At 38.0% G+C, this 26,337-nt stretch overlaps 1 protein-coding gene and 2 long non-coding RNA genes across 4 annotated transcripts in view; 1 reads left to right on the top strand and 2 right to left on the bottom strand.

Moving 5' to 3' along the window:
• CYP26B1 (cytochrome P450 family 26 subfamily B member 1) overlaps positions 1-4,131 on the bottom strand; it is a 50,299-nt gene extending 46,168 nt beyond the window's left edge. For both annotated transcript variants that reach the window (XM_083861701.1, XM_083861702.1), the window contains exon 1: positions 917-4,131. In XM_083861701.1, the coding sequence (XP_083717827.1) occupies positions 917-1,120 (204 nt within the window). In that variant the 5' untranslated portion in view covers positions 1,121-4,131. The remainder of the gene's footprint in view (positions 1-916) is intronic.
• LOC310909700 overlaps positions 1-26,337 on the top strand; it is a 534,801-nt gene that overhangs the window by 299,324 nt on the left and 209,140 nt on the right. The gene's annotated exons all lie outside the window — the stretch shown is intronic.
• LOC310909166 lies at positions 19,621-22,250 on the bottom strand. The gene is made up of 3 exons (XR_014590022.1): positions 22,233-22,250; positions 21,351-21,432; positions 19,621-21,105 (listed from the first exon to the last, which is right to left on the bottom strand). It is a non-coding gene; the product is annotated as an uncharacterized lncRNA (long non-coding RNA).

Here is a 26,337-nt window from a genome sequence, read left to right as displayed (position 1 = left end):
CCAATAACAATAACAATAATACCAATAATACCAATAATAAATAATAATAATAAATAACAATGTAAATACCTGTAGCAGCCAGTGGAAGGTCTCCCCCAACATACCAATAATACCAATAATAATAACAATAATACCAATAATAAATACCAATATAACTACCTGTAGCAGCCAGTGGAAGGTCTCCCCCCCCATACCAATAACAATAACAATAATAATAACAATAATAACAATAATTAATAACAGTATAAATACCTGTAGCAGCCAGTGGAAGGTCTCCCCCACCATACCAATAATACCAATAATACCAATAATAAATAATAATAATAAATACCAATATAACTACCTGTAGCAGCCAGTGGAAGATCTCCCCCACCATACCAATAACAATAACAATAATAATAACAATAATAACAATATAAATAACCCCCTGTCCGTACCTGGAGCAGCCAGTGGAAGGTCTCCCCCACCATACCAATACCAATAACAATAATACCAATAATACCAATAATAAATAATAATAATAAATAACAATATAACTACCTGCAGCAGCCAGTGGAAGGTCTCCCCCACCATACCAATAATACCAATAATACCAATAATACCAATAATACCAATAATAAATAATAATAATAATAAACAATGTAACTACCTGCAGCAGCCAGTGGAAGGTCTCCCCCACCATACCAACAACACCAATAATACCAATAATAATAATAATAAACAATGTAACTACCTGTAGCAGCCAGTGGAAGGTCTCCCCCCCATACCAATAATACCAATAATACCAATAATAAATAACAGTATAAATACCTGTAGCAGCCAGTGGAAGGTCTCCCCCCCCATACCAATACCAATAACAATAATACCAATAATAGCAATAATAAATAATACCAATAATAAATAACAGTATAAATACCTGGAGCAGCCAGTGGAAGGTCTCCCCCACGAGCGGGAAGCCCATGGAGCCGCGGGGCAGGGGCAGTTTGCAGCTCCTGTCGCGGGTGGCGGCCCAGCGGAGCTGCCACAGCTGCCGGGACACGGCCACCACCAAACTCACACACACCACACACACCGCCACGGTGGCCAGAGCCGACACCACCGCCACGCTGGGGAAAAGCATCGTGGGGAGGAAAATATATATAAAAAAATAATAAAAAATAATAAAAAAATGGTAAAAAATAATGATAAAAATATGGTAAAAAAAAATAAAGAAATGAGAAAGGAAAAAAGAAAAAGGAAGGAAAGAAAGAGAAAGAAAAAGAGAAAGAAAAAGAGAAAGAAAAAGAGAAAGAGAAAGAAAAAGAAAAAGAAAAAGAAAAAGAAAAGAAAGAAAGAAAGAAAGAAAGAAAGAAAGAAAGAAAGAAAGAAAGAAAGAAAGAAAGAAAGAAAGAAAGAAAGAAAGAAAGAAAGAAAGAAAGAAAGGAAGGAAGGAAGGAAGAAAGAAGGAAATGAAAAATAAAGAAGTAAAAAATAAAAAATAAAGAAATAAAAAGTAAAAAAAATTTTAAAAATTAAAAAATAAAGAAATAAAAAAGGAAAAGAGAAAAAAGAAAAAAGAAAAAAGAAAAAAGAAAAAAGAAAAAAAGAAATAAAAATTAAAAAATAAAATAATAAAAAATAAAAAGTAAAAAAAATAAAATAATAAAGGAATAAAGGAATAAAGAAATAAAAAAAAAGAAATAAAAAATAAAAAATAAAAAATAAAAAATAAAAAATAAAAAAATAAAAAAATAAAAAATTGAAAAAGAAATAAAAAATAAAAAAATAAAAAATAATAAATAAAAGAATAAAACAATCAAAAAATCAAAAAATAAAAAAAATAAAGAAATAAAAAATAAAATAATAAAAAATAAAAAATAAATAAATAAAAAAATAAAAAAATAAAAAAAGGAGGAGGTGGAGAGAAAGAAAAAAAGCTCCTTGACAGGCACCAAGTCACAGAGAAGAAGAAGAAGAAGAAGAAGAGAAAAGCACTTCAGAGATGGTTTGGGAGGTCCCACAGGTGATGGGGGGTTTGTTTGGGGGAAAAATAGAGAAAATTTGAGGGGAAAAAAAATAAAAATATTAAATTAAGGTGGGGTTGGGGGGGGTTTAGGGGTAAAAGTTGATAAGGAGGGAGAAAAGGGGGAAAAAAGGGGGGAAAAGGGGTAAAAAGGGGGAAAAAAGGGGGAAAAGGGGGAAAAAAGGGGGTAAAAAGGGGGAAAAAAAGGGGTAAAAATAAGGAATGAGGGGGAAAAGGGGGAAAATAAAAAAAAAGTGCTGAAAGAAAGAAGGAAAGAGAAAAAGAGAAAAAGAAATAAAATATAACAGGAAAAGTAGCACCCCCCCCCAAAAAAAAAAAAATTTAAAATGGGGGGAAAAGGGTGAAAAAAGTAGCAAAAGGAGGAAAAAAAAAAAATATGAAAAAATCCTGGAGTGGCGGTTAAAAAATAAATAAATTAAAAAATCCCAAAAAAAAAGAAAGTCCAAGTGCTGATGCTCCTTCAGTCCCAAGGCAAAGTCACACACAGGAGAAAAAAAAGGAAGAAAAAATATAAAATAAAAGGGAAAAAAGGGGGAAAAAAGAGGAAAAAAGGGGGGGGGAAAGGGGAAAAAAAGGGGGGAAAAAAAGAGGGAAAATGAGCGAGATTAAAAAAAAAAATTCAAATAATAATAAGAATAATTTAAAAAAAAAAGAACTTAATTCAGCCACGAGGTTGAATTCAAATTGTATCTACAAGAGCAAAAAGGCGGCGAGCCGGGTTCTCTATCTCCACATAGATATAAATATATATATATAAATATATATAAAAATATCTGGCTATAAATACAGATCCGCCGCTTGTTGGGGAGAGTTTTTCCACCGGATTTTTTGGCTGGGAAGGAGGAGAGAAAAAGGAGAAAGAGAGAAGAAGAAAGAGGGAGAAAAAGAGGGAGAAAGGAGAGAAAAAAGAGAGAAAAAGAGGGAGAAAGAAGAGAAAAAAGAGAGAGAAAAAGAGGGGGAAAGAGGGGAAAAAAAGAGAGAAAAAGAAGGAGAAAAAGGAGAGAAAAAGAAGAGAAAAGGAGGGAGAAAAAGAAGAAAAAAAGAGAGAAAAAGGAGAGAAAAAGAGGGAGAAAAAGGAGAGAAAAAGAGAAAAAAAGGAGAGAAAAAGAGGGAGAAAAAGGAGAGAAAAAGAAGGAGAAAGAGGAGAAAAAGAGAGAGAAAAAGGAGAGAAAAAGAAGGAGAAAGAGGAGAAAAAGAGAGAGAAAAAGGAGAGAAAAAGAGGGAGAAAAAGGAGAGAAAATGAGGGAGAAAAAGGCGAAAAAAAGAAAGAGAAAGAGGAGAAAAAGAGAGAGAGAAAGAGGGAGAAAGAGAGAGAAAAAGAAGAGAAAAAAAGAGGAAAAAAAGGAGAGAAAAAGAAGGAGTAAGAAGAGAAAAAGAGAGAGAGAAAGAAGAGAAAGAGAGAGAGAGAAGAGAGAGCCGAGAAAAAAAAAATAAAAAAACTAAAATAAAATAAAAAAAATTAAAAAAAAAAAAAAAAAAAAAAAAAAGGAGGCAGGGCCGGCGCTCCAATCCCCCTCTCTCCTCTCTCTCTCTCTCTCTCTCTCGCCCCGTTCGCTTTGAGGCAAAAAGGAAAGTCAAATGTGTGTTTATATAGAGGCGGGGAAAGCCTGGGCTGGGCCAGCCGCCAGTTCCCCCCCCTTAAAAAATAAAAAAAAAAAAAAAAAAACCCACCCCCAGCGCCCCCACCCGCGAGTTCAGAGGCTCCGGGGGGGTTCCTGACCCGGCCCAGCCCAGCCCGGCTCCGGAGCGTGTGCGAGTCCTGGCCGGGAGCCCGAGCTGAGCTGAGCTGAGCAAAGCTCACAGCAGCGCTCTCCTCATCCTCCTCCTCCTTTTTTTTTTTTTTTTTTTTTTTTTTTTTTTTTTTTTTTTTATTCTCCTCCTCCTTTTTTTTTTTTTTTTTTTTTTTTTTTTTTTTCTCTTCTTTGCTGCCGCCGCCGCTGATCTGGAAAGGAAAAAAAGGGAGAAAAGAGGGTTTAGGGGTTTTGTTGGAGGGTTTTTCTCGTTTTTGGGGAGTTTCTCAGCTCCTCTGAGGTGGTGGGTGGAGGGGGTGGTGCTCGGTAAAATTTTTTTTAGAGGGGAGTTTTATTTCAGAGCGTGTTGTGGGGTTTGAGCCTAATGGGGTTGTTTCCCCCCCCCTACTTTATTTCGGGGTTTAATCCTAATGGGATTGTCCCCCCCCCCCTACTTTTTTTCGGGGTTTGATCCTAATGGGATTGTTCCCCCCCCCCCTACTTTTTTTCGGGGTTTAATTCCATTGGGATTGTCCCCCCCATCCCATTCTGGGGTTTGATCCTAATGGGATTGTCCCCCCCACCCCATTCTGGGGTTTGATCCTAATGGGATTGTTCCCCCCCCCTACTTTTTTTCGGGGTTTGAGCCCATTGGGATTGTCCCTCCCCCACTTTATTTCGGGGTTTGAGCCTAATGGGATTGTCCCCCCCTCTACTTTATTTCGGGGTTTGATCCTAATGGGATTGTCCCCCCCACTCACAGCCCCAGGGATTTGATCCCAATGGGATTTTCCCCCCCACCCCCGGTCCCCAAAATTCCAGCCGGGATGGTTTTATTCTTGGCACGACCCCCCCCACTCTATTCCCGGGTTTGATCCCATTAGGATTGTCCCCCCCACTCAGAGCCCCCCCATCACCCCCAGGGATTTGATCCTATTGGGATTGTCCCCCCCAGTCACAGTCCCCCCCACTATCCCATTCTGGGGTTTGATCCCAATGGGATTGTCCCCCCTCACTTTATTTCGGGGTTTGATCCCAATGGGATTGTCCCCCCTACTTTATTCTGGGGTTTGATTCTAATGGGGTTGTCCCCCCCATCCCATTCTGGGGTTTGATCCCAATGGGATTTTTCCCCCACTCTATTCCAGGGGTTTGATCCCATTGGGGTTGTCCCCCCCCCCTGTATTCCAGAGATTTTTTCCCGATGGGATTGTATCCCCATTCACAGCCCACCCACCATCCCATTCTGGGATTTGATCCCATTGGGATTGTCCCCCCCCACCCCATTCCCAGTCTGGATCTCAATGGGATTGTGACCCCCCCCCCCTCCCCAAAATTCCAGCCGGGATCATTTTCTCCTTGTCATAACCCCCCCACTCTATTCCAGGGTTTGATCCCATTAGGATTGTCCCCCCAGTCACAGTCCCCCCCACTATCCCATTCCGGGGTTTGATCCCAATGGGATTGTCCTTGTCCCCCCCCACTCACAGCCCCAGGGATTTGATCCCAATGGGATTTCCGCCCCCCCCCCCCCCCCCCCCGGTCCCCAAAATTCCAGCCGGGATGGTTTTATTCTTGGCACGACCCCCCCCACTCTATTCCCGGGTTTGATCCCATTGGGATTGTCCCCCCCACCCCATTCTGGGGTTTGATTCTAATGGGATTGTCCCCCCCCCCTATTTTTTTCCAGGGGTGGATCCCATTGGGATTGTCCCCCCCACTTTATTTCGGGGTTTGATCCCATTGGGATTGTCCCCCCCACTATCCCATTCTGGGGTTTGATCCCATTGGGATTGTCCCCCCCACTATCCCATTCTGGGGTTTGATCCCATTGGGATTGTCCCCACCACCACTCCCTAATGTTGAATTCCTGACAGTTTTCCCCTTGTCACAACCTCCCCACCAGGGATTAGATCCCAATGGGATTGTCCCCCCAGTCACAGCCCCCCCACCACCCCCAGGGATTAGATCCCAATGGGATTGTCCCCCCCATCCCATTCTGGGGTTTGATCCCATTGGGATTTTCCCCCCCCCACTCTATTCCAGGGTTTGATCCCATTGGGATTTTCCCCCCCCCACTCTATTCCAGGGTTTGATCCCATTGGGATTTTCCCCCCCCCACTCTATTCCAGGGTTTGATCCCATTGGGATTTTCCCCCCCCCACTCTATTCCAGGGTTTGATCCCATTGGGATTTTCCCCCCCCCACTCTATTCCAGGGTTTGATCCCATTGGGATTTTCCCCCCCCCACTCTATTCCAGGGTTTGATCCCATTGGGATTTTCCCCCCCCCACTCTATTCCAGGGTTTGATCCCATTGGGATTTTCCCCCCCCCACTCTATTCCAGGGTTTGATCCCATTGGGATTGTCCCCCCCATTCTATTCCAGGGTTTGATCCCATTGGGATTTCCCCCCCCCCCCCACTCTATTCCAGGGATTTGATCCCATTGGGATTTTCCCCCCCCACTCTATTCCAGGGGTTTGATCCCATTGGGATTTTCCCCCCCACTCTATTCCAGGGGTTTGATCCCATTGGGATTTTCCCCCCCCCACTCTATTCCAGGGTTTGATCCCATTGGGATTTTCCCCCCCACTCTATTCCAGGGGTTTGATCCCATTGGGATTTCCCCCCCCCACTCTATTCCAGGGATTTGATCCCATTGGGATTTTCCCCCCCACCTCATTCCCCAAAATTGAATCTGTGATCATTTTCCCCTTGTCACAACCCCCCCATTATTTAATCCTTGATTTTCCCTCCATTATTAATCCTTGATTTCCCTCCCCATTATTTAATCCACAATTTCTTCCCCCATTATTAATCCTCGGGTTTCCCCCCCCATTATTTAATCCACAATTTGTTCCCCAATTATTTAATCCTTAATTTGTTCCCCCCATTATTTAATCCACAATTTGTTCCCCCATTATTTAATCCTTGATTTTTTCCCCCATTATTTAATCCTTGATTTCCCTCCCCATTATTTAATCCACAATTTTCCCCCATTATTTAATCCTTAATTTGTTCCCCCATTATTAAATCCTTAATTTATCCCCATTATTTAATCCTTGATTTTTCCCCCCATTATTTAATCCACAATTTTCCCCCATTATTTAATCCTTAATTTGTTCCCCCATTATTTAATCCTTAATTTATCCCCATTATTTAATCCACGATTTTTTCCCCCATTATTTAATCCTTAATTTGTTTCCCCCATTATTAAATCCTTAATTTATCCCCATTATTTAATCCTTGATTTTTCCCCCATTATTTAATCCACAATTTTCCCCCATTATTTAATCCTTAATTTGTTTCCCCCATTATTAAATCCTTAATTTATCCCCATTATTTAATCCTCTTTTTTTTCCCCCATTATTTAATCCTTAATTTGTTTCCCCATTATTTAATCCTTGATTTCCCTCCCCATTATTTAATCCACAATTTCTTCCCCCATTATTTAATCTTTGATTTTCCCCATTATTTAATCCTTGATTTTCCTCCCCATTATTTAATCCTTAATTTGTTCCCCCATTATTTAATCCTTAATTTTCTCCCATTATTTAATCCTTAATTTATCCTCATTATTTAATCCACAATTTTCCCCCCATTATTTAATCCTTAATTTTCCCCCATTATTTAATCCTTAATTTATCCTCATTATTTAATCCTCTTTTTTTTCCCCCCATTATTCAGTCCTTGATTTTCCCCCCCAAATTTCCCCCTCAATCATTTCCCCCCATTTTTAATCCCCGATATTTTCCCTCCCAAATTATTTCCCTTCAATATTTAACCCTGAACATTTCCCTGGGCAGAAAATTTCTTCCCCCAATAAATTCCCCCCTTTTTGATGACAAAATTTACCCCCCAAAATTGACATTAATTCACCCCAAACATTGATTTTTTAATTTTTTTTTTATTTTTCCCCCCAAATGACCCCTCCAAATAATTATTTCCCCCCTTGCATTAATCCTAAACAGCCTCTCCCCTAATTAGCAGTGATAATTAAACTCCCAATAATTAATGTGATGATTTTCCTTAGAGCTCCCTCCCACCACATTTTGGGGGGGGTTTGCTTTATTTTATTTTTATTTTATATATTTCATTTATTTATTTATTTATTTATTTATTTATTTTAATTTAATTTTTTAAAATTATTTTTTATTTTATTTTATTTTTTTACATTTTTATTTTATTTTATATTTCTCATTTTATTTTATTTTATTTTATTTTATTTTATTTTATTTTATTTTAATTTGAGTGGGAACACATTCCTGGATCAGGATCCCCCCAAGGAACATCCCGATGCTGCAAATTCCTCATTTTTGGATACCCCAATCCCAAATCCCCCATCCCTGGACACCCCAATCCCAAATCCCCCATCCCTGGACTCCCAAATCCCCCATCCTTGGATACCCCAATCCCAAATCCCCCATCCCTGGACTCCCAAATCCCCCATCCTTGGATACCCCAATCCCAAATCCCCCATCCCTGGATACCCCAATCCCAAATCCCCCATCCCTGGACTCCCAAATCCCCCATCCTTGGATACCCCAATCCCAAATCCCCCATCCCTGGATACCCCAGTCCCCCATCCCTGGACACCCCAATCCCAAATCCCCCATCCTTGGACACCCCAATCCCAAATCCGTCATTTTTGGACACCCAAATCCCTCATCCTTGGACACCCCAATCCCAAATCCTTGGATTCCCAAATCCCGCATTTTTGGATATCCCTGGACACCCCAATCCCAAATCCTCCATCCCTGGACACCCAAATCCCTCATTTTTGGACACCCCAATCCCAAATCCCTCATCCTTGGATACCCAATCCCAAATCCCCCGTCCCTGGACTCCCAAATCCCTCATTTTTGGACACCCCAATCCCAGATCCCCCATCCTTGGACGCCCAAATCCCTCATTTTTGGACACCCCAATCCCAGACCCCCCCACCCCCCAATCCCACCCCCGGGAATTCCGGCTCCTCCCTTTGGGGGATCCCTGGGGGGTCTCTCTGTTTGGGGTTTCTCTCCCTGTCCCGGTTTTTATCCCGGGATTGGAAGATCCCGGAGCCCCCGGGCCCGGGCTCACTGCGGCACCACCGCGCCACCCGGTGGCGGCCGCGGGTACTGCAGGGGGCGGCAGGTGGAGGTGGCACTGTCCCCTCCCTGTCCCCTCCTCCTTATGCCCTCCCTGTCCCCTCCTCTCTGTCCCCTCCTTGTCCCCTCCCTGTCCCCTCCCTGTCCTCCCTCCCTGTCCCCTCCCTGTCCCCTCCTCCTCACCCCTCCCTGTCCCCTCCTCTCTGTCCCCTCCTCCCTGTCCCCTCCCTGTCCCCTCCCTGTCCCCTCCCTCCTGTCCCCTCCTCCCTGTCCCCTCCTTGTCCCCTCCCTGTCCCCTCTCTGTCCCCTCCCTGTCCCCTCTCTGTCCCCTCTCTGTCCCCTCCTTGTCCCCTCCCTGTCCCCTCCCTGTCCCCTCCTTGTCCCCTCTCTGTCCCCTCTCTGTCCCCTCCCTCCTGTCCCCTCCTCTCTGTCCCCTCCTGTCCCCTCCTCTCTGTCCCCTCCTGTCCCCTCCCTGTCCCCTCCCTGTCCCCTCTCTGTCCCCTCTCTGTCCCCTCCTTGTCCCCTCCTTGTCCCCTCCCTGTCCCCTCCCTGTCCCCTCCCTCCTGTCCCCTCCTCCCTGTCCCCTCCTTGTCCCCTCCCTGTCCCCTCTCTGTCCCCTCCCTGTCCCCTCCCTGTCCCCTCCCTGTCCCCTCCTGTCCCCTCCCTGTCCCCTCTCTGTCCCCTCCCTGTCCCCTCCCTGTCCCCTCCCTGTCCCCTCCTGTCCCCTCCTTGTCCCCTCTCTGTCCCCTCTCTGTCCCCTCTCTGTCCCCTCCTTGTCCCCTCCCTGTCCCCTCTCTGTCCCCTCTCTGTCCCCTCCTGTCCCCTCCCTGTCCCCTCTCTGTCCCCTCCCTCCTGTCCCCTCCCTGTCCCCTCCTGTCCCCTCCTTGTCCCCTCTCTGTCCCCTCTCTGTCCCCTCTCTGTCCCCTCCTTGTCCCCTCCCTGTCCCCTCCCTGTCCCCTCTCTGTCCCCTCTCTGTCCCCTCCTTGTCCCCTCCTTGTCCCCTCCCTGTCCCCTCCCTGTCCCCTCCCTCCTGTCCCCTCCTCCCTGTCCCCTCCTTGTCCCCTCCCTGTCCCCTCTCTGTCCCCTCCCTGTCCCCTCCCTGTCCCCTCCCTGTCCCCTCCTGTCCCCTCCCTGTCCCCTCTCTGTCCCCTCCCTGTCCCCTCCCTGTCCCCTCCCTGTCCCCTCCTGTCCCCTCCTTGTCCCCTCCCTGTCCCCTCTCTGTCCCCTCTCTGTCCCCTCCTGTCCCCTCTCTGTCCCCTCTCTGTCCCCTCCCTGTCCCCTCCCTGTCCCCTCCCTGTCCCCTCCCTGTCCCCCTTTGCCCGCCCAGGGTGTCCCCGAGCTCGGCCACAAATCTTTTCTCCGAAGCGTCTTCGTGGAACATCTTCCCCAAATTTTCTTCCCAAAGCATCTCCCCGGATCTCTCACCTGAATTTTCCCATCCCAAAAAATCTTCACAAAAACCTTTCCTGAAAAACCTTCTCAAAGAACCCTCCCCAAACACTTTCCCCAAAAGACTTTCCAGAAAACCTTCCCAAAAACCTTCCTGAAACACCTTTCCAGAAAAACTTTCCCCCAAAATCTTCCCAAAATACTTTCCTCATCCCAAAAAACCTTCCTGAAATACTTTCCCCTAAAACCTTCCCCAAAAACCTTCCCAAAGCATCTTCCTGAATCTCTCATTCAAATCTCTCCATCCCAAAGAACCTTCCTGAAACACCTTCCCCAAACACCTTCCCCAAAAAAACCTTCCTTGAAAAGTTTCCCAAAAAACCTTCCCAAAACACCTTCCCAAAGCATCTCCCTGGGTCTCTCACATGAATCTCCCCATCTCAAAAACCTTCCTGAAACACCTTTCCCAAAAAACCTTCCCCCAAAAACCTTCCCTGAAAAACCTTCCCCAAAAAACCTTCCCCGAAAAGTTTCCCAAAAAACCTTCCTGAAACACCTTCCTGAAACACCTTTCTGGAAAATCTGTCCCAGAATGCCTTCCCCAAAAACCTTCCCCAAAAACCTTCCCCAAAAACCTTCCCCAAAAACCTTCCCCAAAAACCTTCCCCAAAAACCTTCCCCAAAAACCTTCCCCAAAAAAAGGTTTCCAGAAAAACCTTCCCAAAATACTTTTCCGGAACACCTTTCCCAAAGCGTCTTCCTGGATCTCTCACCCAAATCTCCCCATCCCAAAAAATCTTCCCAAAAACCTTCCCTGAAAAACCTTCCTCAAAAAACCTTCCCCGAAAAGTTTCCCAAAAAACCTTCCTGAAAAACGTTCCTGGAAAAATCTTCCTCCAAAACCTTCCCGAAATACTTTTCCCATCCCAAAAAACCTTCCTGAAAAACCTTCCCCAAAAAACCTTCCCCAAAAACCTTCCTGAAAAATCTTCTTGAAAAACCTTCCCAAAGAATCTTTCCCGAAAAACCTTCCCGAAACCCCTTCCCAAAGCATCTCCCGGGATCTCTCACCTGAATCTCCCCATCCCAAAAACCTTCCTGAAAATCTTTCTGGAAAACCTTCCCCAAAACACCTTCCCTAAAAAATCTTCCCCAAAAAACTTTCCAGAAAACCTTCCCAAAAACCTTCCTGAAACACCTTTCCAGAAAAACTTTCCCCCAAAACCTTCCCGAAATACTTTCCTCATCCCAAAAAACCTTCCTGAAACACCTTCCCCAAAACACCTTCCCCAAAAACCTTCCTGAAAAACCTTCCTGGAAAAACCTTCCCAAAGAATCTTTCCCAAAAAACCTTCCCGAAACACCTTCCCAAAGCATCTCCCGGGATCTCTCACCTGAATCTCCCCATCTCAAAGAACCTTCCTGAAAATCTTTCTGGAAAACCTTCCCCAAAACACCTTCCCTAAAAAATCTTCCCCAAAAAACTTTCCAGAAAACCTTCCCAAAAACCTTCCTGAAACACCTTTCCAGAAAAACTTTCCCCCAAAACCTTCCCAAAATACTTTCCCCATCCCAAAAAACCTTCCTGAAATACTTTCCCCTAAAACCTTCCCCAAAAACCTTCCCAAAGCATCTTCCTGAATCTCTCATTCAAATCTCTCCATCCCAAAAAACCTTCCTGAAACACCTTCCCCAAACACCTTCCCCAAAAAAACCTTCCTTGAAAAGTTTCCCAAAAAACCTTCCCGAAACACCTTCCCAAAGCATCTCCCTGGGTCTCTCACATGAATCTCCCCATCTCAAAAACCTTCCTGAAACACCTTTCCCAAAAAACCTTCCCCCAAAAACCTTCCCTGAAAAACCTTCCCCAAAAAACCTTCCCTGAAAAGTTTCCCAAAAAACCTTCCTGAAACACCTTCCTGAAAAACCTTTCTGGAAAATCTGTCCCAGAATGCCTTCCCCAAAAACCTTCCCCAAAAACCTTCCCCAAAAACCTTCCCCAAAAACCTTCCCCAAAAACCTTCCCCAAAAACCTTCCCCAAAAACCTTCCCCAAAAACCTTCCCCAAAAACCTTCCCCAAAAACCTTCCCCAAAAACCTTCCCCAAAAACCTTCCCCAAAAACCTTCCCCAAAAACCTTCCCCAAAAACCTTCCCCAAAAAAAGGTTTCCAGAAAAACCTTCCCAAAATACTTTTCCGGAACACCTTTCCCAAAGCGTCTTCCTGGATCTCTCACTCAAATCTCCCCATCCCAAAAAACCTTCCCCAAAAACCTTCCCTGAAAAACCTTCCTCAAAAAACCTTCCTCGAAAAGTTTCCCAAAAAACCTTCCCTGAAAAACGTTCCTGGAAAAATCTTCTCCAAAAAACCTTCCCGAAATACTTTCCCCATCCCAAAAAACATTCCTGAAAAACCTTCCCAAAACACCTTCCCCAAAACCCTTCCTGAAAAACCTTCCTGGAAAAACCTTCCCAAAGAATCTTTCCCGAAAAACCTTCCCGAAACCCCTTCCCAAAGCATCTCCCGGGATCTCTCACCTGAATTTCCCCATCCCAAAAAACCTTCCCAAAAAACCTTCCTGAAAAACCTTTCTGGAAAATCTGTCCCAGAATGCCTTTCTCAAAAACCTTCCCCAAAAACCTTCCCCAAAAACCTTCCCCAAAAAAAGGTTTCCAGAAAAACCTTCCCAAAATACTTTTCCGGAACACCTTTCCCAAAGCGTCTTCCTGGATCTCTCACCCGAATCTCCCCATCCCAAAAAATCTTCCCAAAAACCTTCCCTGAAAAACCTTCCTCAAAAAACCTTCCTCGAAAAGTTTCCCAAAAAAACCTTCCTGAAAAACATTCCTGGAAAAATCTTCTCCCAAAAAACCTTCCTGAAATACTTTTCCCATCCCAAAAAACGTTCCTGAAACACCTTCCCAAAAAACCTTCCCCAAAAACCTTCCTGAAAAATCTTCTTGAAAAACCTTCCCCAAACACTTTCCCCAAAAAACTTTCCGGAAAACCTTCCCAAAAACCTTCCTGAAACACCTTTCCAGAAAAACTTTCCCCCAAAACCTTCCCAAAATACTTTCCTCATCCCAAAGAACGTTCCTAAAATACCTTCCCCTAAAACCTTCCCAAAAAACCTTCCCAAAAAACCTTCCTGAATCTCTCATTCAAATCTCTCCATCCCAAAAAATCTTCCCCAAAAACCTTCCCTGAAAAACCTTCCTCAAAAAACCTTCCTCGAAAAGTTTCCCAAAAAACCTTCCTGAAAAACGTTCCTGGAAAAACTTTCCCCCAAAACCTTCCAGAAATACTTTCCCCATCCCAAAAAACATTCCTGAAACACCTTCCCCAAAAACCTTCCCCAAAAACCTTCCTGAAAAACCTTCCTGGAAAAACCTTCCCAAAGAATCTTTCCCGAAAAACCTTCCCGAAACCCCTTCCCAAAGCATCTCCCGGGATCTCTCACCTGAATCTCCCCATCTCAAAAACCTTCCTGAAAATCTTTCTGGAAAACCTTCCCCAAAACACCTTCCCTAAAAAATCTTCCCCAAAAAACTTTCCAGAAAACCTTCCCAAAAACCTTCCTGAAACACCTTTCCAGAAAAACTTTCCCCCAAAATCTTCCCAAAATACTTTCCTCATCCCAAAGAACCTTCCTGAAACACCTTCCCCAAAACACCTTCCCCAAAAAAACCTTCCCAAAGCATCTTCCTGAATCTCTCATTCAAATCTCTCCATCCCAAAGAACCTTCCTGAAACACCTTCCCCAAACACCTTCCCCAAAAAAACCTTCCTTGAAAAGTTTCCCAAAAAACCTTCCCCCAAAAACCTTCCCTGAAAAACCTTCCCCAAAAAACCTTCCCTGAAAAGTTTCCCAAAAAACCTTCCTGAAACACCTTCCTGAAACACCTTTCTGGAAAATCTGTCCCAGAATGCCTTCCCCAAAAACCTTCCCCAAAAACCTTCCCCAAAAACCTTCCCCAAAAACCTTCCCCAAAAACCTTCCCCAAAAACCTTCCCCAAAAACCTTCCCCAAAAACCTTCCCCAAAAACCTTCCCCAAAAACCTTCCCCAAAAAAAGGTTTCCAGAAAAACCTTCCCAAAATACTTTTCCGGAACACCTTTCCCAAAGCGTCTTCCTGGATCTCTCACCCAAATCTCCCCATCCCAAAAAATCTTCCCAAAAACCTTCCCTGAAAAACCTTCCTCAAAAAACCTTCCTCGAAAAGTTTCCCAAAAAACCTTCCTGAAAAACGTTCCTGGAAAAATCTTCTCCCAAAACCTTCCCGAAATACTTTCCCCATCCCAAAAAACATTCCTGAAACACCTTCCCCAAAAACCTTCCCCAAAACCCTTCCTGAAAAATCTTCCTGGAAAAACCTTCCCAAAGAATCTTTCCCGAAAAACCTTCCCGAAACCCCTTCCCAAAGCATCTCCCGGGATCTCTCACCTGAATCTCCCCATCTCAAAGAACCTTCCTGAAAATCTTTCTGGAAAACCTTCCCCAAAACACCTTCCCTAAAAAATCTTCCCCAAAAAACTTCCCAGAAAACCTTCCCAAAAACCTTCCTGAAACACCTTTCCAGAAAAACTTTCCCCCAAAATCTTCCCAAAATTCTTTCCTCATCCCAAAAAACCTTCCTGAAATACTTTCCCCTAAAACCTTCCCAAAAAACCTTCCCAAAGCATCTTCCTGAATCTCTCATTCAAATCTCTCCATCCCAAAGGACCTTCCTGAAACACCTTCCCCAAACACCTTCCCCAAAAAACCTTCCTTGAAAAGTTTCCCAAAAAACCTTCCCGAAACACCTTCCCAAAGCATCTCCCTGGGTCTCTCACCTGAATCTCCCCATCTCAAAAACCTTCCTGAAACACCTTTCCCAAAAAACCTTCCCCCAAAAACCTTCCCTGAAAAACCTTCCCCAAAAAACCTTCCCCGAAAAGTTTCCCAAAAAACCTTCCTGAAACACCTTCCTGAAACACCTTTCTGGAAAATCTGTCCCAGAATGCCTTCCCCAAAAACCTTCCCCAAAAACCTTCCCCAAAAACCTTCCCCAAAAACCTTCCCCAAAAACCTTCCCCAAAAACCTTCCCCAAAAACCTTCCCCAAAAACCTTCCTCAAAAACCTTCCCCAAAAAAAGGTTTCCAGAAAAACCTTCCCAAAATACTTTTCCAGAACACCTTTCCCAAAACATCTTCCTGAATCTCTCACCCAAATCTCCCCATCCCAAAAAACCTTCCCGAAACACCTTCCCCAAGCCCCTTCCCAAAATATGTTCCTGAATCTCTCACCTAAATCTTCCCATCCCCCAAAAAAAAAAAAAAAAAAAAAAAAAAACAAACAAAAACCATCCCGAAGAAACTTCCCGAAAAACATTTCCAAAGAGCCTTTCCCAAAAAACTTTCTGGAAAAACTTTCCCAAAAATACCTTTCTGAAACCCCTTCCCAAAACTCCTTCCTGGATCTCTCACCCAAATCTCCCCATCCCAAAACACCTTCCCAAAAAACCTCCCCAAAATACTTTTCCAGAGCTCCTTCCCAAAGCGTTTTCCCAAAGTGTTTGCCCATCCTGAAGTGCCTCAGGCTGTCCCAACTCCCCTTTTCCCAGAGAGTTCCCAAAACACCTTCCTGAAGCCCCTTCCCAAAATTATCTTCCCAAAATTCCTGCCCAAAGCAGCTCCCAAAAGGATTTTCCCAAAGTACTTCACACTCTCCCAAAATTCCTTCCCAAAACACCTTCCCAAAAAAATGTTCCCAAAGTATTTCCCAAAAACTGTTCCCAAAGCATCTTCCCAAAAACTGTTTCTAAAACATTTTCCCCAAAATTTTCCCAAAGAATCTCCCTAAAACTCCTGCTCCAAGCACCTCCCACCTTCCCGAAACTCCTTCCCAAAACACATCCCAAAAACTGTTCCCAAAACATTTTCCCAAACAAAGTTCCCAAAACATCTTCCCGAAAACTGTTCCCGAAACATTTTCCAAAAGAACTGTTTCCAAAACATTTTCCCCAAAATTTTCCCAAAGAATCTTCCCAAAACTCCTGCTCCAAGCACCTCAAACCTTCCCGAAATTCCTTCCCAAAACACCATCCCAAGAAACAGTTCCCAAAGTATCTTCCCAAAAAAAGTTTCCAAAGCATCTTCCCGAAAACTGTTCCCGAAACGTTTTCCCAAAAAACTGTTCCCAAAGTGTTTTCCCCAAAATTTTCCCAAAGAATCTTCCCCAAAACTCCTGCTCCAAGCACCTCCCACCTTCCCAAAACTCCTTCCCAAAAAACTGTTCCCAAAGTCTTTTTCCAAAGTATTTTCCCAAAAAAAGTTCCCAAAGTATCTTCCCAAAAACTCTTCCCAAAGAATCTTCCCCAAAACTCCTGCTCCAGGCACCTCCCACCTTCCCAAAATCCCTTCCCTAAACACCATCCCAAAACACCATCCCAAAAAACTGTTCCCAAAACATTTTCCCAAAATTTTCCCAAAGAATCTTCCCAAAAATCCTGCTCCAGGCACCTCCCACCTTCCCAAAACTCCTTCCCAAAACACCATCCCAAAAACTGTTCCCAAAGGATTTTTCCAAAGTATTTTCCCAAACAAAGTTCCCAAAACATCTTCCCGAAAACTGTTCCCGAAACATTTCCCAAAAAACTGTTCCCAAAGCATCTTCCCCAAAATTTTCCCAAAGAATCTTCCCAAAACTCCTGCTCCAGGCACCTCCCACCTTCCAAAACATCTTCCCAAAAAATTGTTCCCAAAGTATTTTTCCAAAGTATTTTCCCAAAAAAGATCCCAAAGTATCTTCCCAAAAAACTCTTCCCAAAGAATCTTCCCAAAACTCCTGCCCCAAGCACCTCCCACCTTCCCAAAATTCCTTCCCAAAACACCTTCCCAAAAACTGTTCCCAAAGTATTTTTCCAAAAACTGTTCCTGAAATGTTTTCCCAAAAAATTGTTCCCAAAATGTTTTCCCCAAAGTTTTCCCAAAGAATCTTCCCAAAACTCCTGCTCCAGGCACCTCCCACCTTCCCAAAATTCCTTCCCAAAAAAACTGTTCCCATTTTTTTTCCATAAAATTCCCATTTTTTTTCCCCTGGGAGTCACAAAACCAAATCCTGGGAATTTTATGGAAAAAAGAAATGGGAATTTTTTGTTGTTTTAGGGTAAAAGGAGAATCCAAAGGGAGTTTTTCTTATGGGGAAAAAAAATGTGAAATTCCAATTTTTTTTTTTTTTCCAAGGATTTGGTTTTGTGACTCCCAGGGGAAAAATCCTGGGAAATTTATGGGGAAAAAAATGGGAATTTTTTGGTGTTTTATGGTAAAGGGAGAATCCAAAGGAAGTTTTTATTATGGGAAAAAATAAAATGTGAAATTCCCTTTTTTTTTTTTTCCCAAGGATTTGGTTTTGTGACTCCCAGGGAAAAAAATGGGAATTTTAGGGGAAAAAAATGGGAATTTTTTGGTGTTTTATGGTAAAAGGAGAATCCAAAGGGAGTTTTTCTTATGGGGAAAAAAAATCTGAAATTCCCATTTTTTATTTTTTTCCAAGGATTTGGTTTTGTGACTCCCAGGGGGAAATTCTATAAAACACCAAAAAATTCCCATTTTTTTCCCCCATAAAATTCCCATTTTTTTTTCCATAAAATTCCCATTTTTTCCCCATAAAAATCCCATTTTTTTTTCATAAAAATCCCATTTTTTCCCCATAAAAATCCCATTTTTTCCCCATAAAAATCCCATTTTTTCCATAAAATTCCCATTTTTTTTCCCATAAAATTCCCATTTTTTTTTCCCCATAAAATTCCCATTTTTTTTCCATAAAATTCCCAGGATTTTTCCCCTGGGAGTGGAAAAAAAATCCCTTTTTTGTTCAATCGCAGCTGCAGGAGAAGCAGAGAGTCCCGGAGGTCTCAGAATTCCCAGGATTTTTTCCTCATTTCCAGGGAATTTTATGGAAAAATTTGGTCCAAAAGTTGTGCTGGAGTTTCTCCATCAAAAAATAAAAAAAATTAAAAAATGAAATTAAAAAAAAAAGGGGAAAATTTGGATTTTTTTTGTTATTTTTTTTAAGTGTCTGTGGTTGAGTTGAAGCCGCTCGGATTCGGGAGTGGGAAAATTCCAGAGGATTTGCCAGGTAATAGTTAATTTTAATTTATTATTATTAATTTATTATTATTATTACTATTATTATTATTATAATTATTATCATTATTATCATTATCATTATCATTATCATTATCATTATTATATTATTAATTTATTATTTTTATTTTATTTTATTATCATTACTATTCTTATTACTATTATATTATTATTACTATTATTATTACTATTACTATTATTATTACTATATTATTAATATTACATTATTATTATTATTACTATTATTATTATTATTCCAAAAAATTCCCCTTCTAAAATCACAATTCCCAATTTTTTTCCTCAAGTCCCTTTATTATTTTTCATATTATTATTACCATTATTATTACTATTATTATTACTATTATATATTATTATTATTACTATTATTATTATTATTAATATTATTATTTTCCCAAAAATTCCCTTTCTAAAATCACAATTCCCAATTTTTTTCCTCAAGTCCCTTTATTATTTTTCATATTATTATTACCATTATTATTACTATTATTATTACTATTATATATTATTATTATTACTATTATTATTATTATTAATATTATTATTTTCCCAAAAATTCCCTTTCTAAAATCACAATTCCCAATTTTTTTCCTCCCGTCCCTTCCTTTATTATTTTTTCATATTATTATTACCATTATTATTATTACCATTATTATTATTATTATTATTATTATTACCATTATTATTATTATCATTACTATTATTATTTTTATTATTATTATTATTTTATTTTCCAAAAAATTCCCTTTCTAAAATCACAATTCCCAATTTTTTTTTATCACACCCCTTCCTTTATTATTTTTCATATTATTATTACTATTATTATTATTACTATTATATTATCATTACTATATTATTATTATTACTATTATTATTACTATTAATATTAATATTTTCCAAAAAATTCCCTTTCTAAAATCACAATTCACAATTTTTTCCTCACGTCCCTTCCTTTATTATTTTTTTCATATTATTATTACCATTAATATTATTATTATTATTACCATTACTATTATTATTATTACTATTATTATTACTATATTATTATTATTAGTATCATTATCATTATTATTATTATTCCAAAAAATTCCCTTTCTAACATCACAATTCCCAAATTTTTTCCTCAAGTCCTTTTATTATTTTTCATATTATTATTACCATTATTATCATTATTACTATTATTATTACTATTATATATTATTATTATTACCATTATTATTATTATTAATATTATTATTTTATTTTCCAAAAAATTTCCCTTTCTAAAATCACAATTCCCATTTTTTCCTCACATCTCTTCCTTTATTATTTTTTCATATTATTATTACCATTATTATTATTATTATTATTATTTTCAAAAAAATTCGCTTTCTAAAATCACCAAACCCCATTTGAAAATAATAACAATAAAAGTAAATAATAAAAAATTCAGATTATTTTGCATCCCCCAAAACCCCAAACCCCATCTGAAAATAATAATAATAATAATAATAACAATAATAATAATAAATAAAAAAATCAGATTATTTTTGTCACTCACCCAAAACCCCAAACCCCATTAGAAAATAATAATAAAAATAAAAATAAATAATAAAAAATTCAGATTATTTTTGTCACTCACCCAAAACCACAAACCCCATTTGGAAATAACAATAATAATAAAAATAAATAAAATAAAAATTCAGATTATTTTTGTCACTCACCCAAAACCCCAAACCCCATTTGAAAATAATAATAATAATAATAATAATAATAATAATAGTAATAATAACAATAATAATAATAATAATAATGAATAAAAATTCAGATTATTTGGGATTCCCCAAAACCTCATCTGAAAATAATAATAATAATAAAAATAAATCTAAAAAAAAATTCAGATTATTTTTGTCACTCCCCCAAAACCCCAAACCCCATTTGAAAATAATAATAATAATAATAATAAAAATAAATAATAAAAAAAATTCAGATTATTTTTGTCACTCACCCAAAACCCCATCTGGAATTATTAATAAAAATAAAAATAAATTTAAATAATTCAGATTATTTGGGATCCCCCAAAATCCCATCTGAAAATAATAATAATAATAATAATAATAATAATAATAATAAATCAGATTGTTTGGGATCCCCAAACTCCATCTGGAAATAACAATAAAAATAAAAATAAAAAATAAAAAATTCAGATTATTTTGGACCCCCAAAACCCCAAAATCCCATTAGGAAATAATAATAATAATAATAAAAAATAAAAAAAATTCAGATTATTTTTGTCACTCACCCAAAACCCCAAACCCCATTTGAAAATAATAATAATAATAAAAATAAATAATAAAAAAATTCAGATTATTTGGGACCCCAAACTCCATCTGGAAATAATAATAAAAATAAAAATAAAAATAAATTAAAAAAAAAATTCAGATTATTTGGGACCCCCAAAACCCCAAATCTCATCTGAAAATAACAATAATAATAAAAATAAATTTTAAAAAAATCAGATTATTTTGGACCCCCAAACCCCATTAGAAAATAACAATAATAATAAAAATAAACTTAAAAAAAATTCAGATTATTTTGGACTCCCAAACCCCATTAGAAAATAATAATAATAATAAAAAAAAATTTCAAAAAAATTCAGATTATTTTGGACCCCCAAACCCCATTAGAAAATAATAATAAAAATAAATATAAATAATAAAAAAATATCAGATTATTTCTGTCACTCACTCAAAACCCCAAACCCCATTTGGAAATAATAATAATAATAATAATAATAATAATAATAATAATAAAAATTCAGATTATTTTGGACCCCCAAACCCCATCTGAAAATAATAATAATAATAAAAATAAAAATAAATAATAAAAAATTTCAGATTATTTTGGACCCCCAAAACCCCAAAATCCCATTAGGAAATAATAATAATAATAATAAAAAATAAAAAAAATTCAGATTATTTTTGTCACTCACCCAAAACCCCAAACCCCATTTGAAAATAATAATAATAATAAAAATAAATAATAAAAAAATTCAGATTATTTGGGACCCCAAACTCCGTCTGGAAATAATAATAAAAATAAAAATAAAAATAAATTTTAAAAAAAATCAGATTATTTTGGACCCCCAAAACCCCAAATCTCATCTGAAAATAACAATAATAATAAAAATAAATTTTAAAAAATTCAGATTATTTTGGACCCCCAAACCCATTAGAAAATAATAATAATAATAAAAATAAATTTCAAAAAAATTCAGATTATTTGGGACCCCAAAACCCCAAACCCCATTTGGAAATAATAATAATAATAATAATAATAATAAATAAAAAATCAGATTATTTGGGACCCCCAAACTCCATCTGGAAATAATAATAAAAATAAAAATAAAAATAAATTAAAAAAAAAATTCAGATTATCTTGGACCCCCAAAACCCCAAATCCCATTTGAAAATAACAATAATAATAAAAATAAATTTTAAAAAATTCAGATTATTTTGGACCCCCAAACCCCATTAGAAAATAATAATAATAATAAAAATAAATTTTAAAAAAAAATCAGATTATTTTGGACCCCCAACCCCATTAGAAAATAATAATAATAATAAAAATAAATTTTAAAAAATTCAGATTATTTTGGACCCCCAAACCCATTAGAAAATAATAATAATAATAAAAATAAATTAAAAAAAAATTCAGATTATTTTGGACCCCAAACCCCATTAGAAAATAATAATAATAATAAAAATAAATTAAAAAAAAATTCAGATTATTTTGGACCCCCAAACCCCATTAGAAAATAATAATAAAAATAAATATAAATAATAAAAAATATCAGATTATTTCTGTCACTCACCCAAAACCCCAAATCCCATTTGGAAATAATAATAAAATAAAATAAAATAAAATAAAATAAAATAAAATAAAATAAAATAAAATAAAAATTCCGATTATTTTTGTCACTCACCCAAAGTCTCCAAAGTTGATTTAAAAAAACCCCAAATCCCGGCGGGTTTTTATAGCGGAGAATTTTCCCCGCCCACAAAAGGGGAAAAAAAATTAAATAAATTAAATTTTTTGAGGATTTTTGGGATGAAAAAAATGAGAAAATTCTTCCCTTTTTGTCTTGGATCCGTCATTTTGTTCAAAAAATTCTGATTTTTTAATTCCAAAAGGTTTTTTTATTTTCCCTTTTTTTTCTCTTATTTTTCCCCTTTTCCTTTTTTAATTTCCCCCCTTTTCTTCTTTTATTTTCTCCTTTTCCCCCTTTTATTTTCCCCTTTTTTCTCTTATTTTCCCCTCTTATTTTTCCCCTTTTTTTCTCTCTTATTTTCCCCTTTTTTCTCTTATTTTTCCCCTTTTTCCCTCTTATTTTCCCCCCTTTTCCCTCTTATTTTTCCCCTTTTCCTCTTTTATTTTCCCCTTTTATTTTCCCCTTTTTTCTCTTATTTTCCCCTCTTATTTTTCCCCTTTTTTCTCTCTAAATTTTCCCTTTTTCCTTTTTAATTTCCCCCCTTTTCTTCACTTATTTTCCCCTTTTTTCTCTTATTTTCCCCTCTTATTTTTCCCCTTTTCCTTTTAAATTTCCCCCCTTTTCTTCTCTTATTTTCTCCCTTTTTCTCTCTTATTTTTTCCCCTTTTCTCCCTTTTATTTCCCCCTTTTTTCCCTCTTATTTTTCCCCTTTTCCTTTTTTATTTTTCTCTTTCCCCTCTCTTATTTCTCCCCTTTCCCCCTTTTATTTCCCCCTTTTTTCTCTTATTTTTCCCCTTTTTTTCTCTCTTATTTTCCCCTTTTCCTTTTTAATTTCCCCCCCCCCTTTTCTTCTCTTATTTTTCCCCTTTTCCCCTCTTATTTTTCCCTTTTCTCTCTTATTTTTCCCCTTTCTTCTCTTATTTTCCCCTTTTATTTTTCCCCTTCTTCCCTCTTATTTTTCCCTTTTTTTCCCCTCTTATTTTTCCCTTTTCTCTCTTATTTTTCCCCTTTCCCCCCTTTTATTTTCCCCTTTTTTCTCTTATTTTCCCCTTTTATTTTTCCCCTTTTTCCCCTTTTTCCTATTTAATTTTCCCCCTTTTCTTCTCTTATTTCCCCCTTTTCCTTTCCTATTTTCCCCTCTTATTTTTCTCTTTTCCTTTTATATTTTTCCCCCTTTTCCTCTTATTTTCCTCTTATTTTCCCCTTTTTTCCCCTCTTATTTTTCCCCTTTTTTTCCTCTCTTATTTTTCCCTTTTCCTTTTTTATTTTCCCCCTTTTATTCTCTTATTTTCCCCCTTTTATTCTCTTATTTTCCCCTCTTATTTTTCCCCTTTTTCCTCTCTTATTTTTCCCCTTTTCCTTTTTAATTTTCCCCCTTTTCTTCTCTTATTTTCCCTTTTTTTTTTTCCCCTTTTTCCTTCTTATTTTTCCCCTTTTTCCCTCTTATTTTTCCCCTTTTTTTCTCTCTCATTTTCCCCTTTTCCCCCTTTTATTTTCCCCTTTTTTCTCTTATTTTCCCCTCTTATTTTTCCCCTTTTTCCCTCTTATTTTTCCCCTTTTTTTCTCTCTCATTTTCCCCTTTTCCCCCTTTTATTTTCCCCTTTTTTCTCTTATTTTCCCCTCTTATTTTTCCCCTTTTTCCCTCTTATTTTTCCCCTTTTTTTCTCTCTCATTTTCCCCTTTTCCCCCTTTTATTTTCCCCTTTTTTCTCTTATTTTCCCCTCTTATTTTTCCCCTTTTTCCCTCTTATTTTTCCCCCTTTTTTCCCTCTTATTTTTCCCTTTTCCCCCTTTTATTTCCCCTTTTTTTCTCTCATTTTTCCCTCTTATTTTTCCCCTTTTTTTCTCTCTCATTTCCCCCTTTTCCCCCTTTTATTTTCCCCTTTTCTTCTCTTATTTTTCCCCTTTTTTCTCTTATTTTCCCCTCTTATTTTTCCCCTTTTTTTCCCCCCTATTTTTAATTTCCCCCCCCTTTTTTTTACCCTTTTTATATTTTTTTCCCTGAAAAAGCCTCCGAAAGGCGAATGTTTCTTCCCGTGGAGTTTATCAAATTACATTTGGGGAACAAAGAGAACTAAAGTGCATTTTCTTGAGGCCTTTGACAATTGGGGGAGGCAGAAAAGGAAATGAAAAGAATGACAGAAAAAAAAAAAAAAAAAAGGGAAAAAAAAGAAAAAAAAAGATTAAAAAAAAAGGCTTTTGTTGGGAAAAACCTCCCTTGGTTGGGGAGGGGGTGGAGAATATTTTATTTCTCTTTTTCTTGGATTTATTTCTTTTCCCGCTTTTTATTTCTTAAATATTAAAATTTGGGAAAAAAAAATCTTTGGATTGGTGAAGTCGAAAATGTTTAAATTAAATTTAATTTTTTTTCCTTTTTTTTCCCACTTTTTTCCTACTTTTTATTTCCTAAATATTAAAACTTGGGAAAAAAAAAATCTTTGGATCGGTGAGGGCGAAAATGTTTAAATTAAATTTAATTTTTTTTCCTTTTTTTTCCCCCCATTTTTTTCCCTTTTTTCCCACTTTTTATTTCCTAAATGTTAAAATTTGGGAAAAAAAAACTCTTTGGATCAGTGAGGGTGAAAATGCCTAAATTAAATTTAATTTTTTTTTCTTGTTTTTGGGGTTTTTTTGAGGGTTTTTTGGGTGGTTTTTTTTTTGTTTTTGGGGTGGTTTTTTTTTTTGCTTTTTTGGGGGTTTTTTTGCTTTTTGGGTGGGTTTTTTTTTGGCTTTTTGGGGGGTTTTTTTTGGCTTTTTTGGGGTTTTTATTTAGTTTTTTGGGGGGTTTTTATTTGGCTTTTTGGGGGTTTTTTTTGGCTTTTTGGATTTTTTTTTTGCTTTTTGGGTTTGTTTTTTTTTGGCTTTTTGGGATTTTTGGTTTTTTTGCTTTTTTGGGGGTTTTTTTGGCTTTTTGGGGTTTTTTTTGCTTTTTGGGGTTTTTTTTTTGCTTTTGGGGTGGTTTTCTTTGGGTTTTTGGGGTTTTTTTGGCTTTTTGGTTTTTTTTTTTTTTTGGCTTTTTGGATTTTTTTTTTGCTTTTTGGGTTTTTTTTTTTGGCTTTTTTGGGGTTCTTATTTTTGGCTTTTTGGGGTTTTTATTTGTTTTTTTGTGGTGGTTTTTTTGGCTTTTGGGTGGTTTTTATTTGGCTTTTGGGGTTTTTTTTTTTTGCTTTTTGGGGGTTTTATTTGGTTTTTTGTGGTGTTTTTTTGTTGGTTTTTTTTTGGGTTTTTTTTGTTTTTTGGGGGGTTTTTATTTGGTGTTTTTTGGGGGTTTTTTTTGGCTTTTTGTTTTGTTTTTTTTTTTTTTTGGCTTTTTGGGTTTTTGGTTTTTTGTGGTGGTTTTTTGGGGGGGGTTTTGGTGGGTTTTTTTGGGTTTTGGGTGGGTTTTTTTGCTTTTTTGGGGTTTTTCTTGACTTTTTTGGGGGTTTTTTTGCTTTTTGTTTTTTTTTGGTTTTTTTGCTTTTTTGAGTTTTTTTTTTTTTTTGCTTTTTTTGGGGTTTTTATTTAGTTTTTTGTGGGTTTTTTTGTTTTTTTTTTTTTTTTGCTTTTTTGGGGTTTTTATTTAATTTTTTGTGGGGTTTTTTTTTGCTTTTTTGGGGTTTTTATTTAATTTTTTGTGGTTTTTTTTGGTTTTTTTTTCCTTTTTTGGGGGTTTTTATTTAATTTTTTGTGGGTGTTTTTTTTTTTTTTTTTTTTTTTGCTTTTTAAGGGTTTTTTTTTTGCTTTTTTGGGATTTTTATTCGGTTTTTTGTGTGGTTTTTTTTTAACAAAATGCCAGTGTTCCAAAGTACAAACGAAGGCCCTTTGGAAACGTGAGTCTGGAGATAATGAGCGGGGCAGGGGATGGGAACAGGTGACGCTTTTTTCCTTCCCCTCCTTGTTCCCTCTGGGCCTTTGTTCGAGGAGAGACAGCACCGAGATCACTTTGATATTCCTCCTTTTTTTTGTGTTTTTGTGCCATTCTGACTTTTTTATCCCGAGGAGGGTGGATG

The sequence above is a fragment of the Zosterops lateralis genome (genome assembly GCF_965231275.1).
Source record: "Zosterops lateralis genome assembly, chromosome: 5".
Taxonomy (NCBI): Eukaryota; Metazoa; Chordata; class Aves; order Passeriformes; family Zosteropidae; genus Zosterops; species Zosterops lateralis.
The sequence above is the reverse complement of the archived record's forward strand: the minus strand, read 5'-3'. Positions and strand labels throughout refer to the sequence as shown.